The sequence below is a fragment of the Scomber japonicus genome, chromosome 1 (assembly GCF_027409825.1).
Source record: "Scomber japonicus isolate fScoJap1 chromosome 1, fScoJap1.pri, whole genome shotgun sequence".
In the NCBI taxonomy this organism is placed as follows: Eukaryota; Metazoa; Chordata; class Actinopteri; order Scombriformes; family Scombridae; genus Scomber; species Scomber japonicus.
This window is the reverse complement of record NC_070578.1, coordinates 33,529,183-33,553,359: the sequence shown is the minus strand read 5'-3', so window position 1 is coordinate 33,553,359 and position 24,177 is coordinate 33,529,183. Positions and strand designations below refer to the sequence as shown.

Sequence of the window (24,177 nt, the reverse complement as noted above, 5' to 3'; positions counted from 1 at the left end):
AAAAAAACGACAACTTTTCCCCGTTAAGAGCTGTACTCTTAACTGAACATGTGATCATCTTCTGCTCCAGCATGCTTTTAACCCTCTGACACCTGGGACAACATTACGCTGCATGTACAGTGCAGAGTTCTGGCATGAGGCCACAACTGCTCTAAATCACAGAAGAAACAACACTGTTCAGGCAGGAGGAAAATTAACTTTTAGAGGAGTCAGGAGGCCACCGATTGCTTTAAGAAGGATTTTGTCAGAGATCAATGAACTAGCGGTATCTAAGCACTATTAAAAGTTGTTACAAAACTATAAGAAAGCAGTTTGGCTCACTGATGTGAAATATTAGTAAGGCTTTTATACATTTCTACTTAATTTGGAGACTTAACATTTTGAGAACATTGAGAGCTGCTTTGTGAACCGTTGTGTCCCTTTCAACACCATGAACAGCAATCTCTTGGTAGACCCAGCATGTGAAGACTGGCATAGAGCCAAACACCAAGCCCCCTCCAAACACTGTGCTAGCTGTATTCAGAACCACATACTGCATACCATCGACAAATACAGTATGTAGTATGTACTATATACTGCTTTTAATAGTAAGATGAGGTATGAAACTGTTACCAAAAGACAAAAAAAAGGGAAAAGACTTAAATTAAAAAGCCAGGGTTTGCTGATTTCTGGTTTGGAAAGCTGAAGTAAACAGCAGCACATCTAATTGCAACTGTTGAGATGATTGGCTGGTCTCACGTGGATCCTCACATCAGAGCAAATTTATCTATCAAATACTGCGGATAAACTGACCACATCTAAATGACTACTTTCTCTCCTTTCTAGAGTCCAGGAGCAAAAATCACAACAATGCATCCTAGTCTGTCCTCACCAGGTCTTCGGTTGGAGTCTTCAGATTTTGTTCCACCCATTATGGAGGTGAAAACTTTTGCTGGCTGGATGCATTGTTCATAATGGCTCGATCATCCCTCTCAACAGCATCCTTGAACTCTCCTGTCTACAGCATGAGAAAGGAAGAGACCAGAACAAATGCACAGAATTGTAGGTCAGGCAAGGACTAAACAAAACCTCTTTAAAAAACAGTGACCTGCTGTTTTTTTGGGTCAGGTGAGGGGATGACTCAGATGGCCCCTGTGCACAATTGGGTGTCACCACAGGCTATCAGGACGGGTCCGCTGTGCCACTGCAATCAGCAACCCGACTAATAGTGCAACTCATCATCGTCACACCCCAGTGATGCTCTAAAACACTATTTAAAAAGAAAAGAAATGGTGTTGCAGGTGATTTGAAACCATGTTTTGGATTGTGAAGTGAACTCAATTTATTTCACTGAATCAGTGTCACCCAATTCATGTTCTCTACATTTGAAGAACTTTAATTATGCAAATCAGAGCATTGGACCAAAACGCAACAGCTGTTTTGAGATGCTGTTTTTTGCAGACACCAGAAAAGTCATCGCATCCTTTCTTGCAATTTACTGCTGTGCTGTTGTGGTTTTGGACAGAGAACATGCAGATACAGCTGAAAGAGAGACTAAAAACAACAAGATGGCGTACATAACTGCTCTGAAACAACTGACTGGTAACGTTTTTCAATCTCACTCTTTTAGAGGAGTTGGGAAATTGACTATGAGCTTTGTTTACACCCCAGTAAGCATTACAAGAAATTCCCATTCCAATATTGATATTACTTGCACCCAGTGTCATGCACAAGTTGTCACACCCTAAAAGGATTTTGTCTGAGAAATCAGCGTTGTTCAACACTGCCTCAATGGTTTCTGAGATATGAGAAACCATTTATGGGTTGGATGAAAAGGGGCCATCAGTGATTACTCTCAATGTAAAGTGGTGTCATTGTAAACCCTCAAGTTTAAATGTTGTTTATATAAGACAATACATCTGAAGTCTTAATGTATTGATTACAATGGGATGCTCAGGTCACACAATCCCAATATAAGTTAGCATCAAGCATGAAGTAATATATGCAACTAATATTACATGTTGATACATGAATAAAATAGATTGAAGCTAATGATGCATCAATTGGGGTACATGTCAAATCTTTCATAATGATACTATAACCATTTGTAATAGGCGATACTATATGTTGCATGGAATATATGACGATTTTAATTATACAACTGATAGAAAAAAATACTGTAGGTGTAATAGTAAAATGGAAATATGCTCATTAGGTTTAGTAGACATTAGCCCAGCCAGAAACACACAGACCTTGAGGTATGAAGCAGCTGGTCATCAGGCCAGACGGCTGGAGGGAAGGAGAGGAGTTAACAACCTTCACAGCACAGCGCCACTCCACCTTCAGGTGCTAGATGTAGTCAAGACATAGGGGGAAATAAGATGGGAACATGTTTAAATAAACAGTGATAATTCAGTATTCATACTGTGATTATAAGCTCACGGTGTGGTGTGTACATGAATTTGTAGACAACACACATAAAAAAGGGGGTGAGGTTGAGTCAGATGGCCCCTGTGCACAGTCTTGTGTCCTCAGGTTGGGTCGGATTGGGGCGTCAGTGACACTGCACCAGACACCCCAACTGATTAGTGCAACTCATCACTCTCATATCTGCCCCCATCTTACTTTGACATACATCACTAACTTCCAGGAAAAGTTTGATCTCACCTTGATCATGTTGAAGATAGCTTTGATGTCAAACTGGCAGTCAGAATGGAGACGTTTTGCCTGCAGACACTTCAGGGTGATGGAGCGGACAGACAAAGCTCCTGGACAGAAATGAAGACATCTGTAAATTTATGTGAAGTTTTGTTGGTCGGCACTTTCCAGGAATTCATCACTATCAACTGCTGCTGGCAAGTTGAGACACAGTGTGAGGATACACAGACTAAAGGCAAATGTTTTAAAAGGAAACAATCCACAGAGAATCATAAAACTCATAAATGAGACAAAGGATTTAGAGAGACAACATTTTTATTTTTGCTGAGTGGGTAAGAAAAACTAGTGAGGGTAAAAGGACTGCACTTAAGGATTGGGTCACATATTTTCCAAGTCTGTCTTAACAACAGTCTGGGGCCATATGAAGAGTGAGAGAGGTTTCCATTGCTGTAATCATTCCTCATGTTTATACTGACTATTTAAAAAGATTCCCTTCCAATGTGCTTTCAATGTGAGTGACAGGGGGCAAAACTCAATGTCCAGTCATTTTGTGCAAAAACGTATTTAAACGTTGATTTGAAGCTTGGGAAGGATACAAGGATTAGTCATTTAGTGGATATCTGCCACATTTATATTATTTTTAGCATCAAACCCCCCTTTGTGTTTCTCTGTTGAGCTGGGGTGGAAGTGTAGTAACAACAAGTGGACTTCTGGCACTAAACATACTGTACTGTTTAAATATATCTACATAAATTAGACTTACTTGCACAACTGCACCTTCATATAACCTTTAAAATATAGTTTTTGCACAAGAGGAGGCTTGTGAGTTTTGTTCCCCATCACTTACAGTGTAAGTGCATTATGAAGGGCTCTTCTAATGGCCAGTATGAACAGGAGGAATGATTATGGCAAGAGCTCTTTCCTAAGGTTACTATTTTAAGACACACTTGAAAAATTGTGAACCCTTTATTATAATGTATGGCATAATAGCACTGCACTTAAATGCCTCTTATATAAAATAAGCTATGGTTGTGAGATTTAATGTATATTATCGCTAAATTCTGCTATTATACAAGAAATATATTCATAATTCATATTCACAACGAGCTCATATACAAGAAACCTTGTCATTTGTGAATTCAAGAGCGTCATTTCAGTATCTCATTGTATTTTATGTCAGTCTGCTGCTGTTTTTATGTGTATTAGCCTCAAGGGACTCACAATTTCGTTATACTGCTGTGAAATGACAGTGAATTCATTGAATAGATGTAATGATTACCGATTTAGCGTTTTACCTTTAGTCATCATTCCTGTTTGGATGCAGTAGGGCTTCATCCTCTCTGTATTATACAGCATGAGTGCGTATCAAGTCTTTTCTCTCCCTGCGATGAGAAAAGTGAGTTTAATGTTCAAACTGACAGCGAAACATGTGCGCTATGAACCAAACTGAACAAGCATGTTAGCAGTAATATTAGCATTGGACAAACACGTGGTGGACACTAGGTTAGCAGGGCCAACGCGAATAATGAAACCTTTTAAAAAAAACCTAGTTAAAGCGACATGTTCAGAGAAACTGGGTTGTTTGGGAGTTAGCTGTACATTTGTTTAGCATTATCAATTTTAGCCATGTTAGCTCTGTTAGCTATCGTTCGCCTGTGTTTGTCAAATAGGCCTGACTCTCCTTCCTAAAACAAAACGTGCAACTTAATGCTAACCTACTAAACAACAAGGAACTACTTAATTAGGTTATTTTATTCAATAATTTGACTCTTACCTCCTTTTCCGTGCAGCTAACACCGACTAGCTTTTTCTTCTTCTTCTAATTTTAAAGAAGTGCGTTCTGTAAATACTCGATGTTCATTGGACAATTGAAACTTTTTTTTCTTCTGTTGAACCAATGAGAAGTTGTGTAGCTGTCACATGGGCAGACTCTTACAAGAGAAACCAACCCTACATAACCACAAGTCTGAAAACTTATTTTACATTTCATACAGAGTATATTTGATATATCTTTGTTTTGTTTTTTTAATATTATTTAGGATTTCTTTATTTTATTATGTAGCGTCATATTTTGGACTTCTACACTCCACAATACCAAGGCAGATTCCTTCAGTGTGCAAATATACTTTGCAATAAACCTGGTTCTGACATTACTAGCTTACTTTTCAATTTAAATCTTATTTCCTTGATGTAAATATTTTAATATGAGATACCTTTGTATTGTGTAGTATGGAGATATTGATATAGAGATCCTCAAGTAACTTTGGATGTAATAGTTAAACATCTCATTGCAAGTTCCTTCACAATGTATGCTGAAATGTTATTATATTTTCAGTGAAGTCACAATATAACAGAGGCTGGGGTTTATAGTGTGTGTGGTGGTATAGTGGTATCAGAGTACTAATTATGATTCCATATAGCATCCGCTACAATATGTTATTTATGGGTGATTAATAGAAGAAATATACATTTATTTTATGTTTTTAAACCATAAAAGAGTGATATAAAGGGAACATTCAACACTACAATTTCCTGGATTTACTATGAAACTGGACTATAATTCCTTACATGAACCATATTTTTCCATGTAAATTCACAACATGCAATCTAAATAATATATATCCCAACCACCTAATTTCAAAATGCAGGTGTGGAATCTAGTAACTCTAAACCCACAATAACTACATCTGATACTTTCTAATGCTGACAAAGGTTTGTTAGAGTTATCAGCTCTTAGTAAGAAATGGAAGATACTTCACATCTTCTCTGGTTCACAGTCTTCGCTCAAAATGCCTGAAAGTCTGTAACCTCATGTTTTCTTAATGTTATGTGTGTATTGTGCATTTTATTTACCAAGTTAAAACCCAGATTCTCTGATTGCTCTGCTCCTGTTTTTATGACTGTAATATCTGTATTGTTTGCAGCAATAAGGGACTGAGCACAGATGAGTGAGCCAAAAGTTTCATTGAAATGCAAATGCAATTTTATATTAAAAGATAGCAAAGGGATAATTCACTATATCACACAACACAGCTTGTTAGTACTGCCATGGAAATACATATACAGTCTTTTCATATTTACACATCAAGTGACAACCAAACAGAAATCATAAATACCTCTTTTTGTTAACTTTACAACAGCTATACGCGACCAGTATTTCATAAGATAAAGAGCACTATTAAATAACTGGCATCTTCCCTATCATTTACAAGGTTTGGAAACACAGTGGTTAAAATAATCCAGCAAAAAAAAAAAAAAAAAAAAAAAAAAAATGTTCTTCTCCAGTGAGTAAAATTAATACAAGTCTAAAAACGGTCATGAAATCCCTTTGTACAAAAGACTATACAACTTAATCAACACAATATCTTCAACAGAAATGTTTGCTTATATCCGCAACTAAAATCTGTACAGTTTTAGCATTCCTGCAGCAGAGTTGGAGGGACTGTGAGCCGGGATGATTGGTTACTGGGTCACCATGATGCTCTGTTAGGCCTCCTGTCAACCAACCGCCAGAGACCAAAGTTATGTAGCTGCCAAGACCCTCTTTCATTGGCCTCAGTGCTTCGTCTAGCAGCAAATCAGCAAGTTGCTGAGCTTGTAGCAGATACTTCAAAATACATGGTTCTATAAAGTCTAACCGATATATTTGTCAAAATAGCAATATAGTATTTCCTTGTACCATATTTCAACACACAGGATGGTACTCTAAAGTTAAAGCAATGCATAATATCTTGTATTAAATTAATGTTTCAGTAAGTTGTCAGTGATATATTTCTAAACTATAACCCTCACTGCCTGATGGGGTCAGACATGCACAGTGTTCCTAAGTTACCCATTTGTTATACTGTACTGTGGCAGATACTGCGAGTGCACTTTTCCATTACAGATTTAGAGTTGATGGATCAAAACTCAAATTACAAAAAACATTATTTCCTCACTTACCCTTAATAGTAGTGTTTGGCAAAGCAGATCACTTTGGTTTTATGTGCCAAAGTTTTTTTTTAACATATCTGCCCCTGAAACCTGAGCCAAAGTGAAAGTGGAACTTATTCTGTTCGTGATGCAAATATCTTAAAAGTCCAACTCTTCAATGCAATGTTTCTCATCAGTATCTAGTTCAATTTCCTCCATTTGGTAAATAATCTTTTTAAATAATATTCCTTTTTGTAAGCAGCCTTTAACAAACACATTTCTTACAAATCTACGACTGCTCTGGATTAAAGTGGAGAGGGAGGGCTGAACAGCAAATATCATTTTTAAGATAGAAATTTAAGAGAATGTGGATGAATATCATGGATAGGGGGGGGGGGGGACAGTTACAACGACATATAAAACACACACTCTTACGATGAAAAGAAATTCATGGGAGCTTTAGTTTTTTTAAGGGCAACAAATTAATCCTTGCTGACCTTGTTAACATCAAAGAGCTTCAAATTCTAATAGTAAGTGCTGTGAAAATGGATAGTAAACCCAAGAAACACTTAATTTTTTTTTTTTTTGGAAAGACCAATGATAGAAATGCTTAACGAGAGATTGCTTTGAGTAAGTAATTACAAAGAAAAGTGGCAGAAGAAATCACAGAGGAACAGAAATCGAAAAAACATTGGTACATAAAAGCAGAACTAATGTATCTGTATGGCTGTATACTACTAATGGTAAGTGAGAAAATGTGTTGTTTTTTTTTTGCGATTTGTGTGAACCAACCCTTCAATCAGAATGAGTTAAAAAAAAAAAAAAAAAAAAAGTCACGTTCATTTTACAACCTCTGAGAAAAATAAATATACAGCTGAAGGAGGAAAAAGAACAAAATGTTTGGCACTTAGGCTGTTACTTCATCGCGGCTTCCTCTGCTTTGCCCGAGGATCAGCAATGATTGATTTTTTTTAAAAAGAGGAAGAAAAAAAAAAAAAAAGAGCTCCTTTCAGGACATTTTTTTTTTTTTTTTTTACAGAAGATAAACAGACTTCCGCAATTAACTGAGAGTACCAGCTACGTCCTTGCTTGGCCTGTTTTGGAGGCTGTAAAATAAGACATTAGAAGCAGATGTTGTCATCACTGAGGTCTCCCACTGGTGAGGGCAAGTCAGTAAGTGAAATAAAAAAGAAAACATCCCGTAATTAAGATACATTTCTACTGACGTGTAAATGCAGAAAGAAGCATGGAGACTCTGTGAAGCCCCACCCTTTGGCACTGTCATAAATACAACTCTTGAATACCCGGGTCCTGCTGCACAAAAAGTTCAACACAACACTCTCGCTGTTCTCTGAAAGTCAGCAAACCCACTCTGAAGTACAAAAACGTTCATAAATAGAGTTCAAAAAGACATGAGTGGCATTAGAGAGAGCATTGTGGTTACATAGTCCAGGAAGTGTGATGTTTTAGCTTTGTCCAAAACCAAAAAAAAAAAAAAAAAGGTGAAGTTTTACGCAGAGAAGCGCCTTGCATCCTTTAAAAAGGCTCCAGATAACGCTTGTGTCTCTCTGTTCACTTCCTCCCCAGAGTCTCTTGCTTTCTTATTCCAGCATGCTCATTAGTTTATCATTTTGTCTAAAGGCAGTAGCACTGAGGGTTCTGTTGGAGGACTACACTGCATGTGTGTGTGTGTGTGTGTGTGTGTGTGTACAAGTAGGACGGAGCCCCAGTTTCAGAGGAGTTGCGTTTATGGGAACTTAGATATTTCTAACCGGGTTCATATGTACTGTTACTCTACATATGCAGCTATTGTGGTGTACCTTTTTATCTTTGTGTGTTTGTACCAGCTATAAATACAGGTGTGTGTTTATTGATAATGGAGGTTGAGACAAAGCACGGAGGGAAGGGAGGGGTGGGGTGTTGGGGGGGCCTCCCTCACACTTCACTCTCAGTTGAGGGCTTGCGCGTGGAGGCCCAGCCGGTGTCGGGCAGGCTGTGCTGGGCGTGACGCTGTGGGGTGATGGCTGATGGGGTCAAGGTGGTTATGGAGGAGCATTCAGATGCCTCCTCCTGGAGGAGCTGCTCCGTCTCGCCGTCGTCTAACGAAGCACTGCTGGCCTGCAGCGAGACGGTGTCTGTGCGCATGCAGGTGTGCAGGCCGCCTCGGGACGGCTTGATCTGTTTTAGGTCATCCCAATAAAGCTCATCATTGGACAGGAGACACACGCCCTCCACAATGCGAATCTTCTCCTTGGTGTATCCTCCATCTCCTCCCCCCTGGACAATGAGACATGATTAGTTAGAGTGATGGCCTGTATACCAGCAGTTTAAAAGGAAAAATCCACCCTCAGTTTTTTTAATGATGTGTTTTCTACTCACTTTACCTTGAACACCAAATGAGCCACCCAGGTGTAAACCAGGTGACCTCTGACCCCATGTTAGTTATTTGTGTTTTGTGTTATTTTCAAAGAATATTCATGATTTATTAATATAAACATCGTCCACAGAAACATTTCTAATGTTTTAGTTCAACCTGTTAAGGGTGGATTTTCCCTCTGAAAGATTAATAAGGAAGCAACAGCACAACACTCCACAACAAGATGTCACCTTCAAACAAAACCCATGCACAGCAGATTGACTCCATAACATATTTCTGTGCTTCCAGCTGTTCGTTTTTTTTTTTTTTTCCAGAGTAAGTTGCTACATTTCAACACCTGTAAATCAACATCATATATCTACACACTGGTATAATTTATGTAACAAGAAAAAGACTCTGTATATGCAATATCAAGAGAAATCAGTTGCATTGCTTTGTGATAAAAAAAAATCCTGTTCAAGTGGCAGATGGTGGAAGTAATAAGTGTGATGAGAAGTCAGCGAGTTCCGCTCTTATTAGGGATGTGCTGATAACATTTTCTCACTTTGTTTCACACAGTGAAGTACATGTTCTGACCTGATATGCATTTTCTTATGAACATTAAGTGTAAAGTCTCTAATTTATAATTATATATCTTTCGACTCTCAGATTCTTGTAGGGCTGGCCAATATATTGAAATTATATCGATACCGTGATATGAGACTAGATATCGTCTTAGATTTTGGATATCGTGATATCGCAATATGTCATCAGTTGTCTTTTTCTGGTTTTAAAGCTGCATTACAGTAAAATATATTATTTTCTGAACTTAACAGATTGTTCTAGCTGTTCGGTTATTTACCTTTTACCCACTTGGTCATTATATTACATTAATTGATGATTATTTATCAAACATTTCATAGTGTAAATAAAGCATCAACAGCCATCTCTATAATATTTTTGTAATATCGATATTGAGGTATTTGGTCTAAAATATCATGATATTTGATTTTGTCCATATTGCCCAGCCATAGATTCTTGTATAATATCCATATAGAACTTATATCCAACAATGGTATTGATAATAATAGCCAATGTTAGGCTTTTTTATAGTGTAAAGCCAGGTAAATAGTACTGTGTCAACTCGCTGGAGGTTTGCTGTTGCCTCGACGACATCACCTTTCTAAGTTCTGTGTCGGGGTTGAATGATGCTGTGCAATTCACCGCCAAAACACTAGGGGGTGTGAGGTTACTGAATGGCCTGAAGGGTCTATCGTGAAGAAGTGTGATGGAGAAATGATGTACTCGACACCATCTTACAATGTTTTAGAGGTGCATGTCAGGCGAAGGTGTAGGGCTCTGCGGGGGGTACACTGTGACGCAGAGGGCTCTGCAGGGCCAAGCTGTCGAGTTGACGCAGTACTATAAACCTGTCTTAAGTGGTCAATACAGCTGATTATGATTAATTACAAAATGTGTTATTCTCCAATGCCAATCTTTGAGATCAGCTTATGTCTCGTTTTTTGTTGTCTAAAACAAACACAACCTGAATTTACGCTACAGACAGAACAGCATCAAACACTGACACCTTACTGGTTCAGAACCAACAAGGTTAATGCAGCACATGGTCTTGATTTTGAGAGGCTCTAACAATAATATCATTGGTCTGACATTCTTATTTGTTTCTGATGACGTCTAATTTACCACGCTTCATTTGACAATGGGGTATAAAGATGATGCGTTTAGCACCATTGACAAAATCAACCACTGAATTTAGCATTTAAATTCTTCTGTCATCCCTAAAAAGTAAAGACACTGGCATGCTGTTGATCCCAGCTCTGTCACTGCACCCAAGAGAGAAATCATTAATGTCGGACAGAAGGTTGCATGCTCAAAAAGACAGAAGAAAAAAAAGAGGGAAAAACAGCAGAAGGTGATTAGGAGACAACAGAACTAGAAAAGGCACGACTCCTCCATGCGGTGTAACTACCTCTCCACAGGACATGTGGGTCAAAAGATAAAGGGAGAGAGGGAGTTGTAGGGATGAGAGAGCTGCAGTGAAGGAGAGATGGTGGGAGGAAAAGGTGAACAATGGTGTCTACGACCTGCACATGTCACATTTTTATATGTCAATGCCAACACAATCAGTCTGACAAACAGAGACAAACAAGGAAGATCATTTGTCTCTGTGGTTACCCACCATACACCTACACAGTCTGATCATAAACATCATGGATCCAACTAAAATCCATTCATCTATTAAAACAAAAGAAATCATCATCTTCTCTTCAGTGCTCAGATTTCTCTTTACCTCTTTTTTATATCGAAGCTGGTTATATATTGGAGGCTTCTGCGACGCCTCAATCTTGACCTCTTGCGTAGACGTCCGGTATGAGGGGTTACTGTAGGTCAGGTTGCTAACCCCCGGGTCGGCAAACTTTGACTTTTTATGTCTGTTGATCAAAAGCAAAGAAACAAATCAAACTATCTGCAAGAGCTGCAGCAATTAGTCGATTAATCAATTAATTGCTTTGACAATAAAGTCCAAATGCTTTAGTCTTTTATGACAGTAAACTGAATACTTTTGGGTTGTGGACTTTTCATTGGGTCAAAAAAAAGACATTTGAGGACATCACCTTGGGTTTTGGGTAACACTGATTGACAATCTTTCTTTATTCTTTTATATTTTAAAAGACCAAACAACTAGACGATTAATCAACAAATTCATCAACAGATTAATAGATACAAATAATTGCAAATTGCAGCCCTACTAGCACCAATATATTGAATGTAAGTATATATGTGATCTGCATAATATCAAATGGGGGACTTACCTGTAAATAATCAAAGCGGCAATGAGGATCAGAATAGCCAGGATGGTCAGAACTCCACCAATCACATAGCTGATATGAAGTCCTTCTCCTACAACAGATGGCAAAGGTGTGTTTACTGAAGAAATCTAGTGATTACTGATTGAAAAGTACAGTAGTGACTATGTTTGACTGTTTTTGGTCTTCATCAGTTTTAGTTTTGTTCAGAGAGTTCATTTTACAGTAGCTTATGTCATGTTTATGTCATGTAGGATGGGAGGTAGTGTTATGTGAAATGTGCTAGGAAAGGACTTCTATGATGCATAATTCAGTCATGGACTCCAATATAACATCTCCTAACCCCCAACTGTCTAAACTTAACATTTTTATTTGCAGATATTAAATCAACAAATTCAGGGTGTCAATACAATTGTGTTGAAAGTATATCTTTTCTCTTTTCAGGAGGCTAGGTTCACAGTTTTCCCTGCTTGCAGTCTTTCGGCCAAGCCCAGGGTTCATTTAATAAGTGAACATTTTGACAACAAGTATTCATTTATGTCCGTTAAAATAAATGTAAATTAAATGTGTGTTTCTTTAGAATAACAGCACAATAACAGAGGAGCTCTTCACTGGCCCAGAGTAATTTAATCTCTATATTGGACACACATGGATAAAATTCCTATTGATATTCTCATCTTACTTTGAGTGGTAAAAATGGTAAACCTGAACTTCACAGATATGTGAAGAGTGTTCCTTTACAGTGTAATAAGCAAACTGTTTTTGTAAACTCACCATGAGGAGCAGACACCACGTTGCTCTGTGAGCAGCCTTCGACGTTTTGATTCTTGTCAGTGCAGCTATAAAAAAAAAAAAAGACAGAAACACAGCTTGAGAAAATACAATCTAGCTCAGGGGATTTGGCTTAATATTGGCTGTTAATTACAGTGTGGCCTTATTGAGTCAACACATAATAAAGTTCTTCCTGAAGATAACCCTCTTTAGGGCCTTTGGCAATAGATTGTAAGCTCTTTTTAATATCACTGTGTTGTGTTTGTGTTTTCTGTTTCAGATGAAAAATTACATGATACGTCTCTAAAGGATGAGAAAATACACCTACATGGCATATAAAAGGCCTGAGAACATGTTTTTAAGAGGGACAAGCAAGTTCACTTTTCCAATTATCTCTTATAAAGTAGTTCTTCAAATTAAAATGTTGAATATTTTTATCTTTATGAACAAAGTTTAAATGAAATACAGGAAACTTCTTGTGCTGCAGGGAACCTGTTGCCATTTTAACAGAAGCCTTTAACAGATCAACGTAATTGAATATATTTTGTAACATGGAACAAATGAACACATTGATTAAAAAAGAATGTTCCTGTTAAAAACACTCAAATGGACAAACAGACGTACTTGACCAGTGACGGTCCTCTGTGTGGTGTGTCTGTTGGAGCTTTGGGGATCTTGTTAGGGATCGGGGTGCTGCTGGTTCCTCTGGCAGGAGCAGTGGGGACGTAACCTGAAACTGATAAAACATTATGAGGATCAGTACCTAAAACATACAAGTCATGTATACATTATTGTAAACATTCAGAACTCACTGCATGTCAGACTTTATTTATTAAAAATGTGAGACAAGAGTGAGCTTCTTCAAATTACCTAAAAAAAATGAAACTCACAAGCAGAAATTAAGAATAATTTCTAGAGATTTAGTATGTGGTGAGATCTGAAGTCATCTGAAGATCTCAAGTCATTTACGTATGTTTTGATTTTACAATATGTTAAGATTTCATCCTTATTTTAGTCAATATCAGCACATTAACCTGATACAGTAACTGCAGTTTCAAATCTCTTATCAGCTCATGATGTATCCCTGAATTGGGCTAAAACATGTAAACACATTGTTGAGTTATTTTTTAGACAACCTTAAAAAAGTCAGCTCATAAAAACACTCAAGTACACACTCCACAATCACAGTTATCACTCACTAGTTGAACAGGGTCGCCCATCTGGTTCATCGGGGCACGCACACACAAAACTGTTGGTCTTGGCGAAGCAGAGGTGAGTGCATCCGCCATTGTTCACTCCACAAAGGTTGGTACCTGAATGAGAGAAGAGGGCATATTCACACCAAGCACCAAACAGTCTGTAGAGTTTCTTTCAATTCCTCTTTTAGTTTGGATCATTTCTCTAAAGATGAGAGCGGTGACATTTGAATTCGTCTGGCTTAGAATAACAGCACTGTGACACTGGAAAATGAAGGTTTCAACACTCGTACATAAGAGAGTGCAAATTGAAATGCAATTCAAACTAATTACAAGAGGCTCAGACAAGTCCATCCATGTTTATCTAACATTAGAGCAACTGAATAGAGCTGTTTTTTGTTTTTTCATTCATTGGTTTTAGCTTCTTAAATATGAACTGTGGGAAAACATATCAGGCATGTCTCACTAGTTTCTGATGATTCATAGATTAAGTGAGAACTGATTTATCTACGGAAAATTGAAAGTGCAGGTTCATTTTCACTGGAATTCACAGTGAGACAAAGACGAAGACACTTTCAAACTTAAAAAAGAGAAACATAAACAAGGTGGAGGCATTTGTTGTTGTTTATTACCAAAATCAGTAGGGATAATGATGTCTTATTTAGTCTTACTTTCTTACTCCTCATGGACAAGGCTATAAAAATGGAATTTGTTGTGTTTTTATATATTGATTTTATTGTATTCTTTGACTACGTTATTTTCAAATTCTGTGATGTGTCTTGTACCTGCATTCATTGCGTCATGTGGCTGCAGGTTTTTATTCCAACCAAGCAGGAGCACAACTGATCTCAATTGTACGCGTTTGATTGTTTGGAACAAAAACCTGCAAGCACACGGCCCTTTATGGAATAATAACATGCCTGATATAGACCTCTGCTGCTTCAGCAATTCACCAGCCAAACACTCATTCAGCTGACAGGTATCTTTCCTGCCAGCTGAATGAGTCTCCCAGAAAAGCCTCCTTACCTGTCTGTCTGTGAGGTGATACCACTATAATGTCCATGAGGCCCTCCACGTTGGCCAGCACGGTTTCCTTGTTGCGGCCGGTGTGTTTGTCCACCCGCTGAATGGACTTAGTCTGCCAGTCCGTCCAGTAGATCCAGCGGTCTTGCTGCGAGAGTCGGGAGAAAGGAGTTAGAGGGGAGGACACCGGCTTCAACTGGGGAAACGAGGGAGAAGAAGAGAGGAGAGGAAAAACACAGACAAGGAGCAGGGGGATGGGAGGAAGAAGGGGACGGGTAAGGGGAGGGAGAGAGGAGGAAGAAAAATGAGGGTCAGAGTGGAAGGGAAATAGAAGAAATGGTTAAGTCGAATGAGTTCAGTATGAGTTGGAGGACGAGGAGATGACCAGTGGAATCACACGGTGAGCCGATGAGTGAGAGAGAGCAGGTGAGTGGAGGAGGCAGCCAGGAGGAAGGATCAGCCCAGTGATTGACAGTTGAAGGTTAGGGGAGGTTGGGGAGGAGGGGTACCTGAGTCAGAGCGAAGGGGTGGGACACCGGGTTAACAAGGGTCTGACGCAGTTTCCCATTCAGGTCCGAACTTTCAATCCTGTCCAAGTGGGCGTCAACCCAGAATATCCTGCAGGAAGAAAATGACATCATCATTAACGATTAATGCTTTCTGACTAAGACTTTAAATGTCCTGTGATGACTGGAGGGACAGCTTTGCTTAGATGTAAGAAAACAACAAAAATGTAAACTTTGTGCATGAGGAAAAACTTTAATGTTTACCCTCTACACTGTGGCTATATTAGGACATTTCATCTTATCAATCTCAGCTTTACAGGAGACCTTTTCATCAATCTAAACTGCACTTATATGCTAACATCGGCATTTTAACATAGCGTAGTCACACTTCTCTGTCTAACCTGCGTGTGTCGTAGTCTAGAGTGAGACCGTTGGGCCAACCCAAGTCGGTGTTGATCAGAACCTTCCTGTCCGACCCGTCCAGGTGAGACCGCTCGATCTTTGCAATGTGACCCCAGTCAGTCCAAAACAAGAACCTGCAGAGACAAGGCAAAAGTGGTGAGAAGAGAAGCAAACTGGAGACAAACATACTAACTCCTCCAAACCAACCGTTTCATTCTGTTAATAGTTTATTTTCTTCAGCTAACTTCAGTGGTATTAAGAATATTTTTTCATGTCATGTTCACTCCCTGTCTCGTACCCTTTGCTCGGGAACACTGCGATGGCTCGGGGTTCGTCCAAACTGTTGTTGACCAGGACTTTGCGGCTTGTTCCGTCCAGTCGAGCCACCTCGATGGTGTTTCTTCCGGTGTCGGTCCAGTACATGTTCCTGGCCACCCAGTCCACAGCCAACCCATCAGTGGTCTTTAGGCCCTGGCTGATCACAGTCTCCATGTTAGTGCCGTCCAGGTCAGCACGCCTAAAAAACAAAGTAAAAGGTGAAGATTAGAGTCTATTACATTGGGCTACTTGATTAGAGGAAATGATATAACCCTAATTATACTGGTAAATATACTGGTAAACTGTCCTTTTCCCATAATCTGAACTTATTCTTCTATCATCTATTCTTAAAAGCTCTCAATAACTGACTGACCTTGATTAAACATATCTATATAATCAGGAAATGGTACTGTATGATTGTGTATGTTAATAATTTCATCCTAATATGTTAGTAGTAGTAAAAGCTAATCAATAAGTGGCAGCAGGGGAGTTTTCATACAGACATTGAGTTATGTGGGTTCACACCTTATAACATCCAGGGTGACATCGGTGTAGTAAAGTTTTCCGTCCACACTGTCGTAGTCCAGAGAGATGACGTTGTGCAGCTCGGGCACCGGTACGTGCACGTCAGTGTGATCATTGGTGTCCAGGGAGATCCTCCGCACACTGACGCGGTTGGAGAAGAGCAGGTACGTCTCTGGGGAGTCTTCACATGACCTACCGTCACCCTTGAGCAGGATGCCGGTGGGGCAGGCGCAGGATGTACCGTTGGGACGAGGCAGACACAGGTGAGTGCAGCCTCCGTTCCTCCTGCCGCACTTATTAAAACCTGGAGATGCCAGAGACAGAAGGCATGATGCACACAGTCAAAGCTGATAATAATAATACTATGACATTTTGATACACAAAAATCTGTTTGTAATGGCAGCAGCTTTTGTTTACAAAGAGGTGTCACAACACAAAATCACCTGTCAATAGATTGTGTGCACACAAGCTATAATAATAATTATCAACAGCAGCTGCTGTATTTTCTGGCAATCAAACACATTATAAACAAATTTAAAATTTACTCCTCTTAAGTTCCCCAAGTTTGACTTGTTTATGTTTTGGTAATTTCTGTCTATGAGATTAAACGGCTCTGCGTGGTTAGGAACAATCACTGCTAGGCTTTCCTCCATTCTTGTGGTTTGTGGCTCAGTTGGGGAACACAGTTTCAAACACAAATATTTTTTTCATTCATACTGCAAGTAGGAATATGAGGAGTAAATATAACAAGTAAGGATAAGTATTGCACCTCCATAAAGTTGGTGGACTAACAAGAAACATTTTTTCATAACAAAACTCAGTAAATGCCGACACCTTTCAAACTCCACATCCCAGGTTTGTAACACTGGATTTCTTTTAAAAAAGTGTAGGCTCAAAGCTCAGACTGAGCTTAACTACAGTGTCCTAAGACTCACCCAGCGGCTTCTCCCTGTCCACAGCCTGGATGTCCATCAGGCCTGGCAGGTTGGATCGCACAGTGATGGTGTTGGATCCGCTGGTCTTATCGGCACGCTGGATGCTGCGGCTCTGCCAGTCGGTCCAGTAGATGTGAGGACCCAGTAGGGTCAAACCGTACGGGTGCTGGACTGGAGTCACGAGGGTGTGGCGATTCTGTCCGTTCAGGTCGGCGGCCTCGATACGCTGCAGAGGATGAGAAAGAGTTTAGACTATTTGATTCGTACCAACTGGGCTTCATGTTTTGTCTCTTTGGTACATCTTTATGGCTCTAACAACTTTTTCTTTGTCCAAAATTATTTTATGGTTCTGGCATTTGTTTACTTTGTTATTATTGATCCTCAACACTAACAACATTATATACAAGTCCTCAAAACGAAAAGTAGTTGAGGAGCTGTGTGAGCATAAAGAGCAGTCACCACTGACCTCAGTGTGAGCGTCAGCCCACAGCAACTGTGAGCCGGCCATGTCGATGGCCAGGCCGTTGGGCCAGCCCAGGTTGTTACTGATGAGTACTACACGATCTGATCCATCCATTGCAGAGCGCTCAAGCTTAGCATGCTCTCCCCAATCTGTCCAGTACATATAACTGTAAGAAATAGAGAAAGAGGTAAAGGTCAGTCAGTGTAAGAATATGGAAAACAAGAATGAGGTAAGCTGATAAGATGAGAACAAGCTGGACAGTGAGAGCAGCATATACTATAAAAGATGAAGTGGAATTCACTATCTATTTTCACCAATGCAGCAGAGATCTGTAGGTGTTAAGACTGTAAAAATAATATATGATGCTCCAGCAGCCTCACCCCATCTCATTGTAGAGGGCGATGGCTCGAGGGCTGTCGAGGTTTTGCCAGACGAGAACTTTCCTCATGGAGCCGTCCAGGTTAGCAACCTCGATGCGGTTGGTTCCTGTGTCTGTCCAGTAGATCTTTCTACCAACAGCATCCACCGCCAGGCCATCAGTTGTCATCAACCCTACAGACGGAGACACAGAAGGTGACAGGGATAAAGTCACCATCACTGGAAGGAGATAAACAGCATCATACTGCACATGTAAGCACTTCTTCTCACCTGTAGATATGATGTCTTCATCTGCTGTTCCATTGATGTTGGCTCTGCTGATTTTCTTCAGTGTACTGTCAGACCAATACACTTTTCCTGCAGGGGGCGCCACATACACATGTAAGGACTTACTTCATACACCGCTTGCCTTTTTGAAAGAGACTTTTTGATACTTTGAGACACACAAACCTTCTTTGGCATCAACGCCAATGGCAATAGTGTTTTTCATGGAGCTGTTGACGGCAAGAACCACATCTGCAAAGTAGGGAATGTCCAGAGAAACCATCCTGATGTCCGTCCTCCGTGCAAATACGAGGAAGCTGCTCATCCCTGCGTACACACACAATCACATCAGTTTTTTCACACATCACATCACATTCCTGTCAGTAAACAGAGAGAGTTGACGTTCTTTTATCTTCCTGTTGGCAAAGGTTTTGATTTAATGAGGAAACTGCTGTATATAGGACATCCGTAGATGATCAAAGCTTTTTTTCCTGCTTCATTCACACTCACTTCACAAACAAAATCCTGAATATTACTGCAATTATGAGAGAAATTCTGGGTAATCAAAGGCGTGGGTGGATTCATTCTAACTTTCAAAATGCAAAAAGACGTTGTTTCGTACCAGGCGTGCAGGTCTTTCCATCCGTCTGCAGGTTAATCCCAGTGGGACAGGCACAGCTGGAGGCTTTGGGAGCAGGAGCCAGGAGACAGAGGTGACTGCAACCCCCATTATTCACAGCACACGGGTTACGAACTACAGAAGCAGACAAAACAAACAGACTCAGTTCACCCACCGTCCTCCTTTCTAGGTCAGCTTAGAAGCAAGGATTTCAAAGGGAATTCGAGAATTTGGGGAAAACAAAAGAGAAACACACAACTGATACAGGCAGTGAAACCCTTCAGGGAGAGAGAGCCCTACACATCAGTGAGATAAGTGAGGTTTCAGTTTGGTATGAGCCCCCGAGGCTCTCTGCCCTCTCAACCGCTGATCTGGGCTCAGTTTATCTGCCATCCCCCTCAGTGTCAGCACAGACACATCTGAGCTCTGGGAAAAGGTGTCAAAAACCAGAAAAGCAGAGAGTGGCAGGAGATTTTTTTTCCCCCCTTTGTCACGAGGGACTCGTCCAACAGCACACAGTGTTCTCCATTAACAGAAGGCCAGTGTTATATTTGTAATCTATTTAATCTTTTCTTTTAACACATTGGACTTGAAATTAATCTGTGACAACAAATTTAAAGGGATGTTTTTTTGCATACGAAAACTATTACTATACTACTTTCTACTTGCAAAAGGGGTTACAGTTCCTACACTGTTCATCTGATATGAATGGAATAAAAACCCTCAAAGTAAAGGTAAAGCCAGCACTTGAACCTCAAAGTTATAATTTAATTCCCAAGTCTATATACTGTAGTACAAGACAAAAACATGTGTCACTGCTATTCAGACTTGGTATAGCATGTGGACCCACACAGACCTGTTTCACGGTGTCTCTGGAACATGTGTATGTCCATGAGGTTCTCCAGGTTTTCAGCCAAAGTGTGTCGTCCCAAGCCAGTGAGCTTGCCAGCACTCTGGATGCTCTTGGACTGCCAGTCTGTCCAGTACAGCTTGTCCTCATGTACAGTCAGGCCGAAGGGGTGAGGCAGCTGGGTGCCAATCAAAACCTGTACGCCAAGACAGGAGTGTAGGTCAAGTGAGATTTACAGTATGCTTACAATGTTGATTCCACATTAACACAAAAAATAATATTTCAGGTCACAAAACAGCGAAATACTTAAGTTCAAGTTGCTGTAAAGACATTATTCCACCATTACAATTTCAAGACCCTGCAGTTATGTCTCTATCTCCAAAAGCACCCTTTACCTGTCGGTCAGAACCATCAAAGTTGCCAAATTCAATAGTTTTCATGCCAGCATCAGCCCAGTACAGACGTTTAGTCTCATAGTCGATGGCGAGCCCGTTTGGCCACGTCAGATTGGATGAGATAATGACAATGCGACTGGAAGCGTCCATTCCTGCACGTTCAATCTTTGGGTTGGCACCCCAGTCGGTCCAGTACATGAAACTACCAAGAAAGAATCAAATGTGAGAGATGCTGTGAAAAGCTCAGGCTCATATGTCAACTTATTAAACCTCTTCTATCATCTCACCCTCCAATGGGGTCGACGACGATGTCCCTTGGACGGTCCAAGTTCTCCCATATCAGCACAGTCCGCATGCTCCCATCTGCATTTGAAACCTCGATACGATCCGTACCTGAGCGACCCAGGACATGACATGATTGGTTCAAGAGTAAATACTGCCAAACAAGTGAAAATATGATAATATTATGATATGACTTATTATTAAGATCTGAAGTGTTTACCAGCATCAGTCCAATACAGCTTGTTGGTCACCCAGTCAATCGCCAAACCTGCTGGGCTCTCCAGACTGGTGTCCACCACCACCTGAAGAAAAAAATAGGGACCACAATATTAATAATAATACTATTTTGGCTTTCATGCAGTTTCAAGCTCTTAAACATGCTTAGACCCAGGCTTTAATATAAACCCAGACAGACAATAGTTGGTGTCATTTATAGCGGAGATAGAGAACAGAAACAGAAACAATGATGAATCAAGTGTGTAAATACAATATTGATATGTTGTTGTCACATCATTGCAGTTTTCTGTTCCTGCAGCCATCGTTTAGCTATTATTTAATTCTCTCTATCATACTGCATCATGTTTGTTCTGTTGCACTTTTGCATCAACTCCAGTAGATGGCGGTATTGCATAAACCTATGTCCTGCTCTCTTGTGGCGCAGGTGCTCTGCTCTGCCGAAGTCACTGACAGATGAAACATGATGGATTTCAATGCTAGGTTCAGTTAATCTGTAGCTTTAGCTTTCCACTTACCTCCTGCTTAGTGCCGTTCCACAGAGCTCTGTTGATGGAGTCAGTGGTGACGTCTGTCCAGTAGATGTAGCCATCTTTGGCATCCCAGTCCAGTGCCACGGCATTGCGCACGTCAGCCAGAGGGATGACATCATCGGACATGTCCTCTGTATCAAAGCTGATTCGTCGGATGTCCGTCCTTCGGGCAAAAAGCAGGAACTTGTCAAGACCTGATTAAAGACCAAAGGTCTTCTGTCAGTATTCTAGTTTTAACAATGGGGTCAACAGTGAACACAGCACAACAGCACTAACACACAGAAAACTAACAGCCTTTAAAGGGCAAATCTAGCCATACTGAGTGATTAATATGATAATTCATAACCCCTCACCTAACATAATTATTAATAATCATGGTGATAAAATATACATGTTTTTATAACTACAGGGTGTGTAAGTGTCATAAAAGTATAATAAAAATATAATCATTAAAAACTTTGCCAAAAGTCCATTTTAATTCAGCACTCCTCAAGCTGCACTGAACTGTAACATATAATATGACTCTTTTAAAATTCATTAGTTGAAATTTCACTTTGGTGGGTGTCTGATAATCCTCTTCATGCACTTTTTTTTCCTAAAATTTTGCCTCCTCTGACAACCTACACCTCAACTGTCAGGCTGATCAGAGAGATTAAATGCATGTTACAGGATTATCTTCTCCATTCAGCTCCTCAGAACTGACTGACTGTTGAATCAGTAAAACCTTGCTCTCATCTCTCAAAGTACTGCTGAGGATTTGCTTTTAGACATGAAATGTTTAACTTTTTAAGACACTGGTTCTCAGGCGTACGACTAAGATCATCCTATTGACAATTCACCAAATGTAATGAATGAAATTATTATTGTTGTCTAGTGCAGAATGGCTAAAGTAATTACTTCTGGCATTTATTATAACATACATAAATCAGAAGAATAAATATATACAATATTCCTAAATCAACGAAATTACAATGAATATTATAAACTTAATGTGTTAATGTGGGACTCACTGTTGGCACAGCTGTGGTGGTCCACCTTCTTGAAGCCGGTGGGACAGGCGCAGGTGTACGTCTTGTTGCTGGGGAGACACAGGTGACTGCAGCCTCCATTGTTAGTGCCACAGCGGTTCCTGCCTCCTACAGGACGGACAGAGACATACAGATCAGAATAAAAATGTTTATTTCGGAAGGCGGTTTCTGACTCTGCGTCCCTTCCTTTCTCTTCATGTTTACAAAGCTTAATCTTTTTTACAAAATTTGTCTTATATGCATCATTTTTCCAACTGTTCCTATCTCATATAATGCTTTCATTGTGGAAATCTGGGGGTTGTATATCCAGTAGTTCTCACAATCTGTATAAATGTGTAAAAAGTGCATGGATTAAACATGATATGTGTTGTATCTATACGTGTTAGTGAGCTTTAAAGGTGTAATTTAAGTAGGTGTAATTTTGAACTTTGGACAGAGCCAGGCTAGCTGTTAGCAAAGCTAATTGTGTCCTGGCTTCCGCTGCACACTTGTGTATGTAATCTACAACAGACTTAATAGAGTGGTGTCGAATTTCGCATCTAAAGCTCTGCAAAAAAGTGAATATATGTATTTATCAAAATGTCAAACTTTGACTATATAGCAATACAGTGAATCTTCATTTTTTATTCTTAATATACATTCATAAAATTGCATATCTTGTATTTTTAAATATGATAAACTTAACATCAACTTCACAGTTTTAGTCTTTGTTATTCTAAGCATCACAGTGTGCATCTGGACTTGATTGACACAGAGCTCAAATCTATTTAAGCTCTTGACATAAATTCACATGACCTCACTGAATCTCAACCAACACCAAAGAAAAATTGCCTGACCGCCTCCTGCCAACACAGAGGCAGCTCACAGTTCATAACAGTGTCGAGTATTTTATCAGCGTGATAACCAAAACTTTCTCTTGGCCACAACTCAAGCTCAACAGAGTTTGTTAGCAAAGAACACAAGCGTTTGCTAGCGCTCCAGTGGCCGGTTCACCACAGGGTCTAACACTAGTGCAACAAATAATTTGATCAGATCTGTGTTTGCCACCATGTGAGAAATTTCATTCATGTGTGTTGTGATACGCTTAAAGGAGAGGAAACTCGTTGACCTCAACTAGTTCATCTTTTACCTTCAAATGTTGTTTGATGTTTTGTTGCTCAGCATTTTATTCTCCTGCTTGCTGCGTGACATTTTCTACAGCTACAGACTGCAAACAAGGTTGTTGAATTCACTATCTGACAAGCTGACATTATACACAGTATAATATCTCTGTGCTGCCTTCTGTCCATAAATTGTACGGCATGTTGTTGTCAGATATTTAAACACATGACTCTAAAACCAATCTGAAAACACTAAACTTAGTCTCAAAAACACTGCTTGTTTCAGATCATTAACAGATAAAATGACTGATTACTTTGTGTCTTTGCCTCTGACCAAAAACCCCCAGTGAAAAGATTTTATTATATCTATGGCTTGGATTTCTTCCATTTCTTCCTGCTGTTGGTTATGAGATGAAAACAAAGCATTGAAATCATTATGTTGCTATTTATTCCAGTGGCAGTTCTGTGAATTTGCAGTCATATGACAACAATGAAAGCAGAAAAAAAGCGTCCATAATAACATAACCTTTGATACAACTTATTTAAAAAAAAACAGAGCATTGAGTTTTGGAAAAATTGGCCTCAACAGTGTCACAATATCACCTTGTAGCTGAATCCAAGT

At 39.7% G+C, this 24,177-nt stretch overlaps 1 protein-coding gene and 2 non-coding genes across 4 annotated transcripts in view; all 3 read right to left on the bottom strand.

Moving 5' to 3' along the window:
* Window positions 1-1,116: 1,116 nt before the first annotated feature.
* LOC128364129 (small nucleolar RNA SNORD67) lies at window positions 1,117-1,228 on the bottom strand. Its single transcript, XR_008321752.1, has one exon. It is a non-coding gene; the product is annotated as a small nucleolar RNA SNORD67 (small nucleolar RNA).
* A 1,245-nt stretch (window positions 1,229-2,473) lies between these two features.
* LOC128364121 (small nucleolar RNA SNORD67) lies at window positions 2,474-2,588 on the bottom strand. Its single transcript, XR_008321751.1, has one exon. It is a non-coding gene; the product is annotated as a small nucleolar RNA SNORD67 (small nucleolar RNA).
* A 2,998-nt stretch (window positions 2,589-5,586) lies between these two features.
* Window positions 5,587-24,177, bottom strand: part of lrp4 (low density lipoprotein receptor-related protein 4) — a 124,159-nt gene continuing 105,568 nt past the window's right edge. Inside the window, exons 16-38 of one of the 2 annotated variants that reach the window (XM_053335639.1) lie at window positions 22,438-22,563; window positions 21,413-21,621; window positions 20,881-20,962; window positions 20,666-20,771; window positions 20,379-20,580; window positions 19,990-20,179; window positions 19,137-19,268; window positions 18,701-18,841; window positions 18,521-18,607; window positions 18,253-18,424; window positions 17,876-18,038; window positions 17,410-17,635; window positions 16,475-16,778; window positions 15,930-16,148; window positions 15,631-15,765; window positions 15,233-15,341; window positions 14,727-14,919; window positions 13,704-13,817; window positions 13,129-13,240; window positions 12,508-12,572; window positions 11,740-11,827; window positions 11,217-11,358; window positions 5,587-8,826 (exon numbers count right to left, since the gene is read on the bottom strand). In XM_053335639.1, the coding sequence (XP_053191614.1) occupies window positions 8,485-8,826; window positions 11,217-11,358; window positions 11,740-11,827; window positions 12,508-12,572; window positions 13,129-13,240; window positions 13,704-13,817; window positions 14,727-14,919; window positions 15,233-15,341; window positions 15,631-15,765; window positions 15,930-16,148; window positions 16,475-16,778; window positions 17,410-17,635; window positions 17,876-18,038; window positions 18,253-18,424; window positions 18,521-18,607; window positions 18,701-18,841; window positions 19,137-19,268; window positions 19,990-20,179; window positions 20,379-20,580; window positions 20,666-20,771; window positions 20,881-20,962; window positions 21,413-21,621; window positions 22,438-22,563 (3,659 nt within the window). In that variant the 3' untranslated portion in view covers window positions 5,587-8,484. The remainder of the gene's footprint in view (window positions 8,827-11,216; window positions 11,359-11,739; window positions 11,828-12,507; window positions 12,573-13,128; window positions 13,241-13,703; window positions 13,818-14,726; window positions 14,920-15,232; window positions 15,342-15,630; window positions 15,766-15,929; window positions 16,149-16,474; window positions 16,779-17,409; window positions 17,636-17,875; window positions 18,039-18,252; window positions 18,425-18,520; window positions 18,608-18,700; window positions 18,842-19,136; window positions 19,269-19,989; window positions 20,180-20,378; window positions 20,581-20,665; window positions 20,772-20,880; window positions 20,963-21,412; window positions 21,622-22,437; window positions 22,564-24,177) is intronic. The other variant, XM_053335719.1, reaches the window with a different exon arrangement.